The following is a 16,636-nucleotide window of genomic DNA, read 5'->3' on the forward strand; positions in this document are numbered from 1 at the left end:
GATAAAAGGTGATCACTTTTATAGTAAATAAACTGTGTCCTTTAAAGGAAGCGTCCTAACATCTTTACATTCTGCAAAAGTGCTCAGGGTCATTTTTCCTAGAGCAAAATCTCATTTCAAAACAAAACAAACAAAATGAAAAAAAAAACCTCATTACTCCTATCCTTTGTGACCACTACACCTACACTTGTGTGTTCTTTCATTATTTCTTTGCCCACAAGTATATTGAAAGTTGTCTTGTTTACTGAAATATTTGGAATCAGGTGTATTTTGACTGTCTTGTACGTAGGAGGCCTCGTGCTGGGCTGGCTGTTTGATAGTTTTAGCTGCAGAATCATAGTCTTGACCTGACGGTTTCAGGCAAATCTCAACTGAGCGTTTCTCCAAAGTGACTGTACCATTGATTGTCACTGGAACAGAGTTAACAAAACAACGGCACAAAAACTCAATGGCAAGGGAAAATAACAGTTTTCCTCAGAGGAGGAGTTTTCCATACAGGCTTGCCATTTATAACGCAACTGTACTATTGTTTGCTCTGGATATTTTAGGTTAAATTCTTATTGAAGCTCTTATCTCATCCAATGTTCATTAAATGTAATTCTGCCTACAGGCGTGGGTGAAGGCACCCAAGGTAACTTCTAGCCACAATATCCATAGGGGATGACCTAAAAGTTCAAAAGGAAAATTCTTATTCATAATACATAGGCAGTGGTAGAAGAAGGCTGTTGTTATATAACCCCGAAAGCATGGAGATAAATACTCTCCCAACTCTGGCAGCCCCAGCGGCAGGAGGTGGAAGCAGGCAGACAGCTGAGCGTGCAACAGTCCATTTCTGCACATCTTCCCCAGGCGGCTCCTCCTTTTGCCTTGGTCATACAGACTGTTTCTGTTTGCCATAGCTAAGTGCCATGAGCCTGGGGACGTAGTGCTCTCTGGCAGGGTTCAGGGCCACCCTGAAACTCAACTATTTTCTCCGCAATGGTATCATCAAAATCTTGGGTACAGTGAGGAGTATAGGTATTTTCAGTGAAATGACACTATTAGTGATAATTACCATACAAGGGCCCAGATGACGGCAGAACAATGTTCAAAATGTACCCAAGGATCATGAAGAGGCAGAAGCAAGGAAAAAGGAGGTGGATCATCCGTTACTTATATCAGCCAACGAGCAAGAAAAGCTAAGGAGACTTGTCAGTAATAACACTGCTCTATCAGTGGCATGTGGGACCAAAGGTCCACCAGGGATAAAGTACCCTGAGGTGTAGGAACTCTGCTTAGATTCTTCATCAGGCAGGTTCTATGCTTATTCTCACTGCTTGTTTTGGTTACTGAGCTTGCACTACCCAAAAAACTCTCTACAAAATATTCTCATTTCCCCAGACCTCATATCCTTTATACATTCAAGCTGAATATATTCAAGAGACACACCATTCCATCCCAATCTATAAAGGAAGTTACTGTCTTGAAGTCCTGAGCCAGAATTGATGAAGCGTCCAAATCCCTACTGAACTATTATCAATCCTGGCAAACAGTTGGTAAGAATTACCTTTGGGTGAGACTCTGGCATATACATTTTACTGAACGGAACTGTGGGTTCTGGGAAGGAAACATGGAAGCCTGATGGCTGAAGAAGGATATGAAACATATGGCAAGATGGAATCATCAGAGACTTAAACCCTTTGGATAAAAGCAGAACTAGTTCAAAAGGAGAAAATCGGTATGGTAACTGTCAAAACTAGAGCTATCAAGAACCAAATCCTGAGAATCTCTTCAAAATCACCTTAGTTTTTAATTTCAGTACATACTATAACAGTATATTTGGAAAATGCAAAAAGTAAAAAAAAATTTTTTAATTCATACCTTACTACCCAATCAACCAACTGTTGGTAGGTTGGTATATTTCTTTCTAGCTATTTCCTATACATTTTCCACGTTATTTAATGGGTGCATACTTTACATCTGTGCCTGCCACTCATTCTTTACATATAAACATTTATTTTATGTTGCAAACTCTTCACGAATATGACTTTAAGAGTTGCATAATAAGTGATCATTTTCTATTATTGGATACTTATGGTATTACTAATTCTTACTAGAATAAATAATGCTGCCATGAATGTTTATATGCATAATGGTTTTCTACAGTCAGTATTACTTCCTCAGCCACAGGTCAATGGGTCAAAGAAAACATCTTTTTAAGGCTTTAAGAAAGATTACAAAATTATGTCCAAAATGACATCAATTTAAACTTACTGGATAGCTAACAAGAGATATAAACAATTCTATGAGGAGTGTCCTCATGTACAACAAATTTTGCCAAGTCTCAGGGAACTCAAATTCAGGAATACTCTTGGAAGTTTCATCTCAAGAAATACCCCAGGATATTTATTTTGGGTATGTGAAATGTTGTAGACAAGAACAATGGTACATGCTACAGTTGGGGTTTTAATCATGGTATATGTGCCTTAAGCCAATTTTTTTCCTTACCTTTCCATACGTGCCATGTTTCACTGATTCTAAGACGCACATTTCCCCCATACGTAACACTTTGGAAGCACTGTCAATTTAATTGACTGCAGTTTTGGTTTTTCTTTCTTAGTAATGCACATACTGGTAGTATATCTAACCATCTGTAGCATACTGAGTTAATGAAATTCAGTAATTCTAGCTGGAGTACAAGGGTCATATTCTGCTGCTCACCCACCACATTTGGCATATGCTGTGTATGGATTCTGGGGCCAGAGATCAAACTAGTAACAGTGTCAAAGTGTTACGTATTATGGATAGACTCAAGTGAACTCAAATCTTTTATTATTATAGTAACCTGGCATACTGAAGTTATTTAGTCTTATTATATGCTATTTGATTTTGGTGTTCCGGGTACTACATTAAATAGTACATGAAATTATGGCTGTGAAATAAAGTCATTTCTAAAGGAGGAGAGACCATATACAATGCCCTGTCCTACAGGCTCAAGTCTAACATCTGTGCTGCTTCTCTCTTTTTTTTTTTAATAAAGCCATTCTTTAAAAAAATTTTTAAATGTTTTATTTATTTTTGAGAGAGAGAGAGAGAGAGAGAGAGAGAGACAGCATGAGCAGGGGAGGGTCAGAGAGAGAGGGAGACACAGAATTCGAAGACAGGCTCCAGGCTCTGAATCAGGTGTCACACAGAGCCTGACGCGGGGCTCAAACCCATGAACCGTGAGATCATGACCTGAGCCGAAGCTGGACGCTCAACCGACTGAGCCACCCAGGCCCCCCTCTGTGCTGCTTCTCAAGTGTAAAAGTTACTTTTAAAGTTTCAAGGAGGAAAAATAACAGAATTATGTATGTCTTTGTGTATGCATAGATCAGGGAAGAAATACCACTTTAGAAGAGGAATATATTATACTGTTCAGCCTTGCAAATTATTACATGCCCAAGGCAGGTAACAATTTATGCTGAGCAGGAAGTGAAGAATGCTAATTTCATGTATTTTATATGCTATGTGGCTTCTGAAAGGATGATGGAATTTTCCAGGTTGATATATTTAAAAACTTTATTGAAGAGCAGCATTTTGATGATTTTACATATATCAAATAGGACTTACAACAAATAAAAAATATACTTTTAAAATGTTAGACTATTTAAGAAGTTACTTAAACACAGTCTCTCTCCTTCCCTCTCTGTGGAGAGACTTAACTAATCATAAGAAAAATATCTGGGGGTTTAACTGATGACACTTGAACATGGATCAAAGATGTCTTCAGGCCATCTAAAACTACACTATCATGTGAGGTTATGCTGACAGAGAGGCATATCAGAACACCTGGCTCAATGTATGCTATTTAGTATCCTGTTTGGATCGGGGCAAGATGGAGCAGAAGTAGGGAGCTCTGTAATGTTCACCTGGCCGCATCTATCAAACTAAGAAGGACTGAAGCCACAATACTCTGATCTACAAGAGTGGGAGGAAAAGACACAGAGTCCACAAAGAACACAGCCTCATAGGTGCGCGAGTGAGTGAGAACTGGGGAAGATAAAAATGGGTCTGGACCAGAGGCTTGGAGGGGGGGAGTCCGGCTCCGAGCAGAGCCTCGGAAAGCGCATGGTATCTTGTCCAATTTTGAGTGCCATGTTACAAGAGGGACAGTGAAAACAGAGTTTGCCAACCAGGATGGCTGCATCAGTTCACTATCTCCCATCTTCATCCTCTGGTTACTTCCTCTCACTATATGAACAGCCTGACATAGTTATCAAAGTCCAAGGACGACTTCCAGTCCATATATTGCTTGGTGCAGAATCAGATTCTTCTTCAGTCTATTAAAACCCTTTACCTTTGATCTCAATGGTCAGCACCATCTAAATCATTTGGCTGCTTCCCCTGAGTCTCTATCAAAGAATCCTGTTGTTTTTTTAATGTTCTTTAAGTATTAATGTTCTATATGGCAGCACCACTGATCCTCTTCTGTTCTGATTTATCAGTGTCTTAACTTCAACAATGTACCAGGGTATCCACATCCTTCTTTCTAGACCAGACCTTTCTCCTGAGCTCTATATCTATATATCTGATTGTCTGATGGATGGCCCACAGATACCTCAGTCTCCACAAAAATCACTATTTATGCCTGAAAAATCAATTCCTCTTGGATTCTCAATCTCAGGGAAAAGAACCATCACTACTCTGTTACACAAGAAGTCTTGATTCTGTCTCCTTGTCCCTCTCTAACACGAAGCTAATAACCAATCCATGCTGATTCCCATCCCCTCCTTCTATCAGCTCTGGTACTTCCCTGTTCAGGCCTGCATTATCTCGAATATCTTAAAGCTGTCCAACTAGATTTGCCTTAATTCCATCCATCCTCCATAATGTACCAGAATAATCTTTCTAATAATCTTTCTATATATATATACACACACACACTAATATTTTCAATTTCTGGCATTATCACTCACTAGTTAAAATTCTTTAAGGCCACCCCAGCAGTGATGAGATAAATCTAAACTCCTCTGTGTGGTCCTCGATGAGCTGGTTCCCACCTCCTTACTTAGCTATTTCTAGATTAATTTGTCCTTGTGCACCCCAAGCTTCAGCCACTATGAATCAACTGCCATTTTCCAGATACCTCTCGAGTGGTCTAGGCATGGATAGTGATTCCCTAGAAAGGAGTGAACTATCAGTAAACTTAAATGCCTAAGCAGAAGCTGTGGTGAGTTCCAGAGAGAGTTCATCTAGCCTCAGGGGAGACAAGTATAGATGGCCCATGAGGGAACAGCTGGCCCAACAGGAGTATGTGGACAGACACAAGAATGTGAACATGGCCTGAATGCTGGGATGGCACACAATTGGAAGCACTGAATTCTCCAGTGAATAGGGTATAAAAAACTATCTCTATAGTACCAAATTATTTTTACATTTTGAGAGGATAAAATTGAGCTTTCTGGCTAAAATAAATGTATAAAACAAACAAAAATATTACATATATATTTACAGACACACACACACACACACACACACACACACACACACATATATAAAACAGCCTAAGAAAACCACAACAACCACAAAACCCCCACAAAAACCCAACAAAAATCTTTTGAAGCTCTAAGTTTAGAAGCAAGTACATTATGTTTTCATAAGAGAAGGAAATATTTAACCCTCAAAATGTAAAGTTGATATAACGCCACTTTATGTTATTTTTATCATGTTAGCATCACATCCTTCCTTGTGAACTGCTGCTGTCTACTTAGGCCCCATTCAAGGCTCAGTTCCTTCTGATCTGTGGCTCTGCTCAGAGGTCTGGGATTTCCCATTCTTCTGAGCAACCAGAGCCCTGGAAGTTTGCACCACCCGTATGCTGCTCTGAACGGACTATAGCATTGTCCATTTAACTGTTTCCTTAGTAAATACTGTTTATCTCACTAGTCGGATCATAAGCTTCATGGGGACTCAGCCAGGGCTACCTTTATCTTGGTGTTCCATACCTTGCACTATACCTAAAATACAGTCAGTTAAGTGCAATATAATGAATAAATGAACAAATGAATCACTTTAGAAATTTCTCTTTATCATTATTTCTAATCTCATCTGATGCCCCAAAACATATTTCTATTTGTCATTCTCTGGTTTACCAAAAAACAAGCAAGCAAGCAAGAAACAAATACACTTTTGAAATAATAAACAAAACTAAAAGGCAGCCTGTGGAATGGGAGAAGATCATTGCAAATGCCATATTTGATAAAGGGTTACTATCCAAAATATATAAAGAACTGAGTCACCTAACTTAGCACCCTCACAAAACAATCCAATTAAAATGGGTAGAAGACATCAATAGACATTTCTCTGAAGAAGACACACAGTCAACAGACACACAAAAAGATGCTTCATCACCACTTATTATCAAGGAAATGCAAATCAAAACTACAATGAGATATCACTTTACACCTATCAGAGTGGCTAAAATAAAAAAACACAAGAAACAACAATGCTGGTGAGGATGTGGTGAAAAAGGACCCCTCGTATACTGTTGGTGGGAATACAAACTGGTGCAGCCACTGTGGAAAACAGTACGGAGGTTCCTCAAAAAGTTAAAAAAAGAACTACCCTACGGTCCAGCAGCTATACGCTGGACATTTATCCAAAGAATACAAGAACACTAACTCAAAGGAATACATGCACCTATGTTTATAGCAACATTAATTACAATAGCCACAGTATGAAAGCAGCCCAAGTGTCCATCAATTGATGGATAATAAAGATGTGGCATATATATATATAAATGGAGTATTATTCAGCTATAAAAAGAAGGAAAATTTGCCATTTACAACAACATGGATAGAACCAGAGAGTATAATGCTAAGCAAAATAAGTCACTCAGAGAAAGACAAATACCATACAATTTCACTTATATGTGGGATTTAAGAAACAAAACAAACAAGTAAAGGAAGAAACAGAGAGAGAGAGAGAGAGAGAAACTAAGAAAAAGACTCTTAACTATAGAGAACGAACTGTTGCTTACCAGAGGGGAGATGGGTGGTTTGGGAGGGGATGGGTGAAATAGGTGATGGGGATTAAGCAGTGCACTTGTGGTGACCACCAGGTAATTAAAATTAAAAATAAAAAATAATTTGTGCAAAGGAAAAAATAAGTTTTCTCATTTTTCTTAGCACAAGCTTGTACCACTAAGCCTCTATTATTTAATGCATCTGAGGAAACACTGGAATATTTCAAGGGATAAAAGTATATTTTACATGTTTACAGGGTGACATGTGCACATTACCTAACATTATCTTGATCTTTCTGTTTCACAATACTTTCAGAATAATGATTCAGAAGATCAATTAACGCAGACCGAGGACTCAACACAGCTACATGACATAGGAGCCCAGGGCAAACCATTAAACACGCTTATGAATACCCCACTTCGCGGACTGGCACAACACTTGCTGCTTTGAATGCTCATGCTCCCGCGTCCTCCGGTTTTGCATGGGAAGCAGAATATGCACCCCGACTGACAGTGTTTTATGGGGAACGAAAGTGTGGCCCAGGTAACAATACGTAGTAGCACGAAACTTAACACTGAAGGTTAGCTGACGGTTCAGGTACATAAAACATGGTGAGAGAGTTCAAGTCTATTTCCAGGGACGGAGGGGAAACTGTTCAAGCGGGAGCTGATCCACATGGAAAAACCACTTACCCAGGATTTGCTTGCTCCTTCACTCTGATCCAAGGCACCAGGAAGTGAACAATATTTTATATAAACACTGAGTTCTCACACAAAAATCACATAACAACATTGAATTCTCAAAGGACTATTTAAAAGTCAATTATAGACTAAATGAAGAAAATATTTCGGAGGACATGCTCAGTGTAAAAAAGCATTACATGCAGTTTTAAAGGATTTTTTTATCAGAAACCCCAACTTTGATATATATAAGATTAGTATTAAGATCAATATAATATATATTGAATAGTATATAATGAATATATTGAATAATATATTTTGTAATGTAAAATATGTCTTGAAATACATGAGTCTAGCTTCAGGGAGTATAAGTTAGATAGGAAGAAAATCCTAAAGTATAAATCAGAAAGTAAAAAACATAGGTAATAGTAATCAGTAATTTTCAACAGATTAAGATGTGGTATAAGTGGAAAAAAATATTAAGTGTGGAAGCGCTAGTAGGTTCTGTTCTGTTTAATACTGGATGGAATATATTCTAGAAGATATTTTAGAAAGAGTAAGTCATGTGTAAATAAAACCAGGGAATGCCTTATAAATGACCAGTGAGAGGCATCAAAAGTATTCAATCAGCTGAAATAACAATTCTATGTTTACAAGCAAGGTTGGTTGATTTTCACTCTTACCTTGATGTTTTTGTTTTTGTTTTTGTTTGCAAGAAAAGTTTAATTTAACCTTTAATTTTAAAATTTAATCCGGCCACTGCAACGTCTTGGGGGAATTCTGACTGAACGTGCCATCCAGGATGGACCACCTCCACTCTGATCTTTGCCTCCCTGGGTGGGGAATGTGTCAAGACCGTGAAACAAACACCCCCGTTTACCTGAGACAGTGACTGTCGGAGCCGTGCCACCTGCGTGCTGTGGCCTTTATTGTGATCCTGCTCGGAAACCATCTGCTTAAGCTTCTCCTTCTCTATAGCTATGCTATTAAATGCAGACTTCAAAAGAGAATGCACTGGGTGGGGAAAAAAGTGAGAACCAAAGATCAAATGTATCCAGAAAGAATACACAAAATTATAACTTCTCAGCACTTTAACTCATGTATAGATCTTATCTGCAAAAACGGTATTACAGTCTAATTACAAGTTAGCCTTACAACAGAATCTTTCAAAATATCGATACACAAAACAAATAAGGTAATGGTAATTAAACAGGGTGAAAATTCTAGCATTTCCTACCAGAAAAGACTCAGAAACAGGATACAAAATAAATTTATATTAATTCTTAAATATCAGTTTAAAAAATTAATTTATACTTCCTACAAGGAAAAGGGACTAAGTTTTACTCTGCTTTGGTTGATAAGAATATTAACAGTTCTATGTACAATGAATTCTCATACAAATCATTTAGAACTATCCAGAAATTATTTCCAAAAGCAGGTACTCAAAGAGAGAATTTTATAAATCCTGCCAAAATAAAACAGGCTGATTTAGAAGTCCTGAATAGTTCTCTTTGAAGTAAGAAATGACCTGGTCTTGAAAGTAACACTTAAATTACTCTCTCAGCCAGGAACATCTTGATATAAGAAGTGCTTTCCAAGAGTAAAACTTCTCGATTTAAAATGAGTAAGTTCTGGAAATCTACTATATAGTTTGGTGATTATTGTTCATAATACTGTATTACATACTTCAAAGTTAAGAGAGTAGAACTTAAATGTTTTCACCACAAAAAAGAAATGGTAATTATGTGACATGATGGAGGTGTTAGCTGATGCTACAGTAATCATTTTATAATAAAGACGTGTATCAAATCAATCAAATCAATGAAATGTTATATGTCAAACATATCTCAGTATAGCTATTGAAAAAAAACCCAAAATAAACACAATAATAAAAACAACTCTGCCTCCCATTTCTGTGTAAGTATACATTTGTAAAATCTGAGGCTGTCTTTAATTCTGAAATAGAAGAAGGCTGGATTTCCAACTCCTATGTTTAGAATAAGTTTCTATAATATGCAGTCTTCTAAAATAGGAATTTCCTTATTTAAGGATGGTTGCTTTTAAAAGAAGTGGAAAATTTTAGCAAAAAACACTGGCCTGAGTTAAGAAAAACAGTGGGATCACAAGGGACTCAGAATCTGTTGATATGTGCCATATTCCAGCCATCGTCAATTTAAAGTTACTAACCTGATAGTTGGAATACATTAACCTCACTGGCAGTTCTAAACGCAGAGCCTTATACTTCAAAATCCATAATTCTTTCTAAAGAGTGCACCCAGTAGTCATACTGGCCTTTTTTTCAAGCATAATTAGAAAAAAAAAATATGTTGTTTCAACAGAGGATTTAAAATCCTGTTGAAACTTGGATTTCCTGAAAACCTCAGGATTGCAACTGAATACATAAAAATTTCCTGGGGTTATCTTCAAATTTATTCATCTCCCTTTAGACGCTGTGCTATACATACTTAATTCACACATTTGTTGTCTCATTCTACCTGCTCCTACAACCGCCTCCTGCCCCTGCTCTTAGAAGTAAAGGTACTGGCTTTACTGACCATAATCTTATGCTGTTATACCAGAAAACAACACTGCTCTAGTCTAATGACATAATTAGCATTTGGCTAAGAAGTGTAATAAAAATGTAAGAGGAGATGGGCACCTGTGTGGCTCAGTTGGTTAAGCGTCGACTCAATTTCAGCTCAGGTCATGATCTCATGATCTCAGTCCTGCCATGGGCTCTGCACTGGCAGTGTGGAACCTGCTTGGAATTCTCTCCCTCTCTCTCTGCCCCTCCTCCACTCACTGTCTCTCTCACAATAAACTTAAAAAAAAAAAAGTATTAGGAGTAAAATAGTAGGTGAAAGAGAGTTGGCCTTACAGAACTGTAATTGGGAAATCTACAGAAAGAAAAGCAGAGATGATTTAGCTTAACTGTTTTTCGGATTATAGAATTGAAGAAATATCTCACAGTACATCTTTGCTGATGATTTGAGTATATTTTGTGGACTTCAACATTCCTAGAGATGCCCTCAGCGTGTGCCCCAAGCCTCTCAAGCATTATTGGGCACTTGAGATGTTCCATTTAGCACACATTTTCAAAATAGTTTAGCACCTATTACCAACAGCCCCAGGGAAAATAAATGTGATTAATTCACAATAAGATGTTAGTGACTGAAAACATCATAATGTAGATCTTTCTCCGAGATAGAGAGTATATAGGCAGGAAAGGGAGGCATGCATGCGTGTGCGCGCGCGCGCGCACACACACACACACACACACACACACACACACACACACACAATTCCAAGCAGGCTCTACACCATCAGTGTAGCGCCTGACACAGGGCTCGAACCCATGAACCATGAGACTTGACCTGAGCTGAAACCAGGAATTGGATGCTTAACTGGCTGAACCACCCAGGCACCCCAAGATTATGCATTTTAAAAGACAATGCCTGGGAAGGTACTATCTTAGGTCAAAAAACAAACTTCAGACTTTAATGTAAATACTACAGCAAAAGCGTGGGTGGTAATTTGGAACCCAGGCTTCTGGTAAATACAGACAGGACTGTTGAGTCCACCTACAAGCTACTTCCCTGTCTCTTATTTATTATACCCTGCTCTCTACGGCTGATGGCGATAACTGAACTTATGCAACATGCCTTATTGAAAATTTAATACTAAAAAAAGTGACTCCAAGGCAGGGTGAGCTTCCTTTCCCCTCCAATCTAGACTGGCCCGTGACTGTGCCAATCCCAGAGCTGGCCTTAAACAGGACTGGCAGCTCCCGTCCCCATCTATTCCATTCCCTTGGAGTCCTGAGCCACCATGGAGGGAGAGACGGACACAGTTGTGTGCAACTTTGCAGCCGTCCCTCCAACATGCCAGGAACATGGGGGAAGCCACCTTGGATCTTTCAGCCCAACCCAGCCCCCAGCCGAATACCACTGAGCCCAGGCAATACCATATGGCACAAAAGAACTGCCTACCTGAACCCTACCTGAACTATAAGGTACCTGAACTACAAGGTAAGGTACAATCGGTGAGTGTTATTTAATAAAGGAAAAGAAAGATTCCAGCAGAGCTCCTTGCTAAGTAAGGATAACCCACAAGTATGTATTAAATGATAACAAAAAGACATTGGAAGAAAGATGTTGAGTAGTAGTGCCCTGCTAGCTTGCCTAGGATAACGTTTTCTGTCTTTCCTCCTTTTTCTCCCCACTCTTCGTTTAGTCAAAACTGTCAACCTATGATGTGTGTACTCCCAAGAGACAGGCATAGATACCCCACTGTATTCTGTATACAGAACTCCAATCAGGATATACACTATTTAATCTTTCTACAGTGACCACCTAGACAAGGATGAGAGAGTAAATAGTAATCTCTCACCAAAGAAGAGAGCTTCTCTAAAGCACACATTATGTTTGTTGTTACCTTTCTGTGCAATCAGACAAAATTCTTCTTGAAGCTTTGTATAATCCGTAGAGCTTTCCAGAGGGTCTGTGAGGTGGCTAGGGGGAGTCTGAAACTCGATATCTGCACAAAGGTTGGGGTTGGAGGAATGCAAGCGAACTGGTGACATGGTAGCACTGAAAGGGACCTGAAAGGGGAAGATACAAGTTAGAAAAGAGCAATGATACATTGTTCCACGTTCTCTTACCCAGGAAAGATCTCTTCCCTTCTTCAAAATACTAGCTTCCTCTCTGATGACACACGCAGAGACACTCAGCGCCCACTGAATCTGCAGGTGGGTGGGGTGGGAAGGAGTCTCACTTCCCATGGTCGATTTAGTATTGCTGGTGGACTCACTGGCTTTTCCCTGTTACAGGGACAGATGGCTACAGAAGGACACGAAGAAAAGGAATCGATACAATTGTATCTAAAAAATTACTGGCAGGAAACAGTAGCCTGAACTCTCTTACAAAGTCTGGGTACTCGTGTCAGAGGACTTTTTATGCTCACTTGCTTCTGAGCCTGGAGCAGGAGCTGACGGAGCGGGTAAAGATACAAGAGGCACCTGGACAGAAAGATTTACTTGCTCCGTGGCCGTTGGATAAAATGTAAATAAGTTTACTAGTGAATATAATACTGGTTTAAAGGGACTCAAATAAATTTGATTAATTAACATATATTTGTAAATGAAATATATATTATATAAATTACTGTAGTTTCCCTTTGTATGTCACATACAACATGAACATGGCTTCTGAACTGGCCAATATTGAAAAACACTAAGTAAAAAAAGTCATATTACTATAGATTTTCCCTAATGGCTAGAGGTCCTTTCTTGCTCATGCTGGATCTGGGCCAGCCTTCTGATGGGTGGGGACAAAGCACCTCCCCCTCTCCTTCTAGAAAGTTATACCTGACCATTACAAATGCCATCGGCCAAACATTCTTAGAAAATGAGAATACCAATTCCTACCGTAAATCAGATTACCAGTAACCTCCCCTGATTCTTACTACATAGATGTTCACTCAGATATCTTCAAGAATCATTTAGACTCCTCCATGAGCTGAATTTTATATAAATTAAGGGGTAATTCATAGCTTCTAGCTAAGAGGAAATATGCTTCTCTGACATATATGTATATCAGAGCCACTTCCTTTTTTTCATATTTTGATTTAGCTTTAAACTTCCTTATAGAAAAAGGGGGGGGGAGGCATGAGGAGGGAAGGAAAGGCGGAGAGTATGAGAGAGAGGGAGCAAAAGGGAGAGAGGATGTGAAGAGGAGCATGAGCATGAGGACACAGAGGGTAGATGAAGACATGGAGCAAACCAAAACTCCGAGGCCGACCTGCCGCCTGTGGACCTGGGTGAGAGCAGCTGGAGGCGGTCCTTCGCACGGAGCTTTGCCATGGCGGTGGCAGGGACTTACTATCTCACAGGATATCCAAAGCTTACCGGGGAAGGAAGTGAGCATGAAGCCTTCTCCCTAAACTCAGCTAAGCTAAGCATGTTAATATGTGTCCTTCATGGGGACCTTGGCTACACTAGGTTGGGACACATCTACAACTTGTTTATCTCATCAGGATCAGAATTTTTGGCTATTCCAGAGAAGAGACACAAAATGGCAAAGAAGCCATTTGAGAAAATGGAATCCTTGGTTTCTAAAATGTACTAGAATCCTGTCCAGGTAACTCTGTGATAATAATGACTGAGGCCTTTTGGGGATGCCTCTAAAGGATGTAGAATATTCGAAGATAGATAGTGGGAATTTCTGACCTTAACTGTGGGGATACTAAATCCAGAAAGAGCAGTGAGCCCATAGCCCTCTGGGAAGGACACAGAGAATCCATGTGAAGGCTGGTGGAGATCAGGAAATCATGGGGAAAAACTGTGACTTGAGCAAATGGGTAGCTCAGGGAGTGTACATATTTAAGGAGATGGTTCCCAGACACAAAGATTTAGAAGAGCACTTAAGAAAAATAAATAGTGGTGTTTGGGGATGGGTAGTGCAATGCACTGAGGATCATGGAAAAGGGTGCTCTCTGCACTCAGGTGCAATCAACACTCCAAGGACTGGCATGAGGTAGGAGGGGAGGCAGGGAGGCTAGGGGAGGCCATGATGCAGTAGAGGCCCAGATATTCCAGTGAGGACTCAGACTTGTCTCTGAGATAATGGCCTATTAAAAGTTGGAATCAGACGCTGAGAAGAAAAACATATGTTACGCATTTAGTTTTTTGAACATAATGGAAGTTTAAATTGGCAACTTAAACAGTAAAAATGAAACAAAAACCAAAAACTAACAAGCAAACAGTAAAAATGATCTTGTAAATAACCCCCAGGGAAACAGACTCAGAATGCTCCATTCAAATTGCAGCCAGACAGTTCCCTGGAAAACTGAACTTTTTATAGACTTCTGGCTGAAAATGTTCTGTTAAAAAAAAGTATATAGGATGGACATCTTAACTGAGGAATTCATGACATGAAATTGGGAATACAAATTCATTGTATTGAGATGTATTAATCTACCTCTAATTGAATACCTTTTTGGCCTGTTTAGTGTTTTTATTCATCAATTTGAGTATTACAGGATTCAAAACCTGAGTGGTAGCTAGGTCTTCTGTCAGTGATGGCTGGGGTAGGAGCTGTCTACAGCTCTCACGGTGTGTGCCCCAGAATCCTCAGTGCTGGATGCGGACTTCACACCCTGTTCAGGAAAGAAGTCCAAGCCTTCCCTGAGATTCTGTGCCAGGGAAGAAGCTCGGTCCTGGAACCTTCTGGTACCAGGTAACTGCAGTTTGGAATGGGGAAGTTGGGGGTACTTTGAACAACTATCTGTAAAGAAGGTAAAAGAGAAATGATCGATGGTGGAACTACAGTGCTGGAATTTAACAATGGGAAACATGACTGAGGAAAGGAAGACACAAGAGCAGGTCTAAGATCCTAAGCATATACAACTGATGGAGCAGATGTGAAAAGTCTCCTGCTGTCCTTCCTCTGCATCATTTGCACAGGGGACTCGTAGCAAATCGACAGCATGGCGGGGGGGGGGGGTGTCCTCAGTGTTCTTCTGAGGGGAGGGGCCAGTGCACTCCTTTTCCCAGCCCCCTGTTCTGTTGGGTCTGGCTGACGTGGTGAGTGAGCCATTTTGGGTTCTAGCGCTAGGAATCAGCAAGAATAAACCTCTGAGACATCTCTTTTGGGTGCACTTTTCTTTGGGAGCAATCTCAGCGGCTCCACACACTTGAATGGGTCTCCTTCTCTCTGAGGGAGAGTAAATAGAGAGGAGTCATTTGGAAGAATTCTAGGTAAAACAGGACATGCTCAAAATGTATGGGATGAGTTAGTGCTGGGAAGAGGGAAGACGGGGAATTAAGAAGAGGAACGCTGACTAAGAGTCACTGGCATCAGACCCCTTGAGATGTGAATGAGGGCCGGGGGAGCACGCTGAAGGGCCTGCTAGATGGTGTTAGACTTTGCTCTAGAGTCAAAGCTACAAATCATAAAGGGCTTAGAGTAACTCTTCCCTTCTCTTATTTCTGAATAATTACTAAATGTTGCCAGCTTTTGTCATTAGATGCTTGGAATTATTGGAAGTTATTCTTAACTTCTTGTGGTCACAGCTACCCTGGGAGGTGGGCGTTAATACTCTCCTCTTTTAAAAGCTTTTTCTTTTCTATTTTCCACTCTATTCAAATAGGTTCTAATCCTAGTTTTATTATACTCACTATATGGATTTGCAGTTAAAAAGATGAACACAGTAGAAACACAATCACATCCCTGCATGCCTTTTCAGAAGGACATTATTTAAGGAACCGTAGGTTTTTTTCACAAAAGGACCGACCTTTCCTTTCCATACTGAGGTACTGTTCTCTCTCTGATAATCTTCTGGGTTTCTGAATTTTATAAATGAAAGATTAACAACTATTTAACTAATTTTACATGTATCTATTGTAGTAATTTGTTATGGTGTCACATATTATGCACACGTGCATAAGACATACATTAATCATGATATCAATTTCATTAATTTGTTCACAAAACTTGAGTTTGAGAATCAATTCCCTGATAAAACTCCAAGCCACTGGTTCATTTCATAATCAAAAGCAATTCTCTGTCTCAAAAGATCCAGCTAAGCGCCCAGATATAAAGCAGGATTCAGTTTTTAATCAAAAATAGAAAACCAACAATCCTTGCATGAGTATCCGTTCTCTTACAATGCAACCAAAACCTTTTCATATTTTTCAGCAATTCTAGTCTTCAAGTATATTCCACCATTAGCAAGACTATTGTTAATTCAGAAAATATTATCTAATAGCCAAAAACACCCCCTAACATCCATGATTCCTATGAACTCAGTACTCTGTGTTTTAAATAGTTAACAGGATGTCAGGATTAAGCAAATATGATTTGCTTTTATCCAGCGAAGGGTTCTCATATTTACATATTCTATTTTCTATTCTGCATACACCATTCACTATTCTAAACAGCTTCTACTCAATTTAAAATTTTGGTTGTTTGC

At 39.4% G+C, this 16,636-nt stretch overlaps 1 protein-coding gene across 5 annotated transcripts in view; it reads right to left on the reverse strand.

Moving 5' to 3' along the window:
- The window catches only part of OSBPL6 (oxysterol binding protein like 6), a 217,903-nt gene that overhangs the window by 26,012 nt on the left and 175,255 nt on the right, over positions 1-16,636 (reverse strand). For 3 of the 5 annotated variants that reach the window (XM_029934323.1, XM_029934324.1, XM_029934325.1), the window contains 3 exons: positions 12,101-12,266; positions 8,547-8,680; positions 7,679-7,702 (listed from right to left, as the gene is read on the reverse strand). In XM_029934323.1, the coding sequence (XP_029790183.1) occupies positions 7,679-7,702; positions 8,547-8,680; positions 12,101-12,266 (324 nt within the window). The remainder of the gene's footprint in view (positions 1-7,678; positions 7,703-8,546; positions 8,681-12,100; positions 12,267-16,636) is intronic. The other 2 variants (XM_029934327.1, XM_029934326.1) reach the window with 1 other exon arrangement.

Source organism: Suricata suricatta, chromosome 3 (assembly GCF_006229205.1).
Source record: "Suricata suricatta isolate VVHF042 chromosome 3, meerkat_22Aug2017_6uvM2_HiC, whole genome shotgun sequence".
Classification (NCBI taxonomy): Eukaryota; Metazoa; Chordata; class Mammalia; order Carnivora; family Herpestidae; genus Suricata; species Suricata suricatta.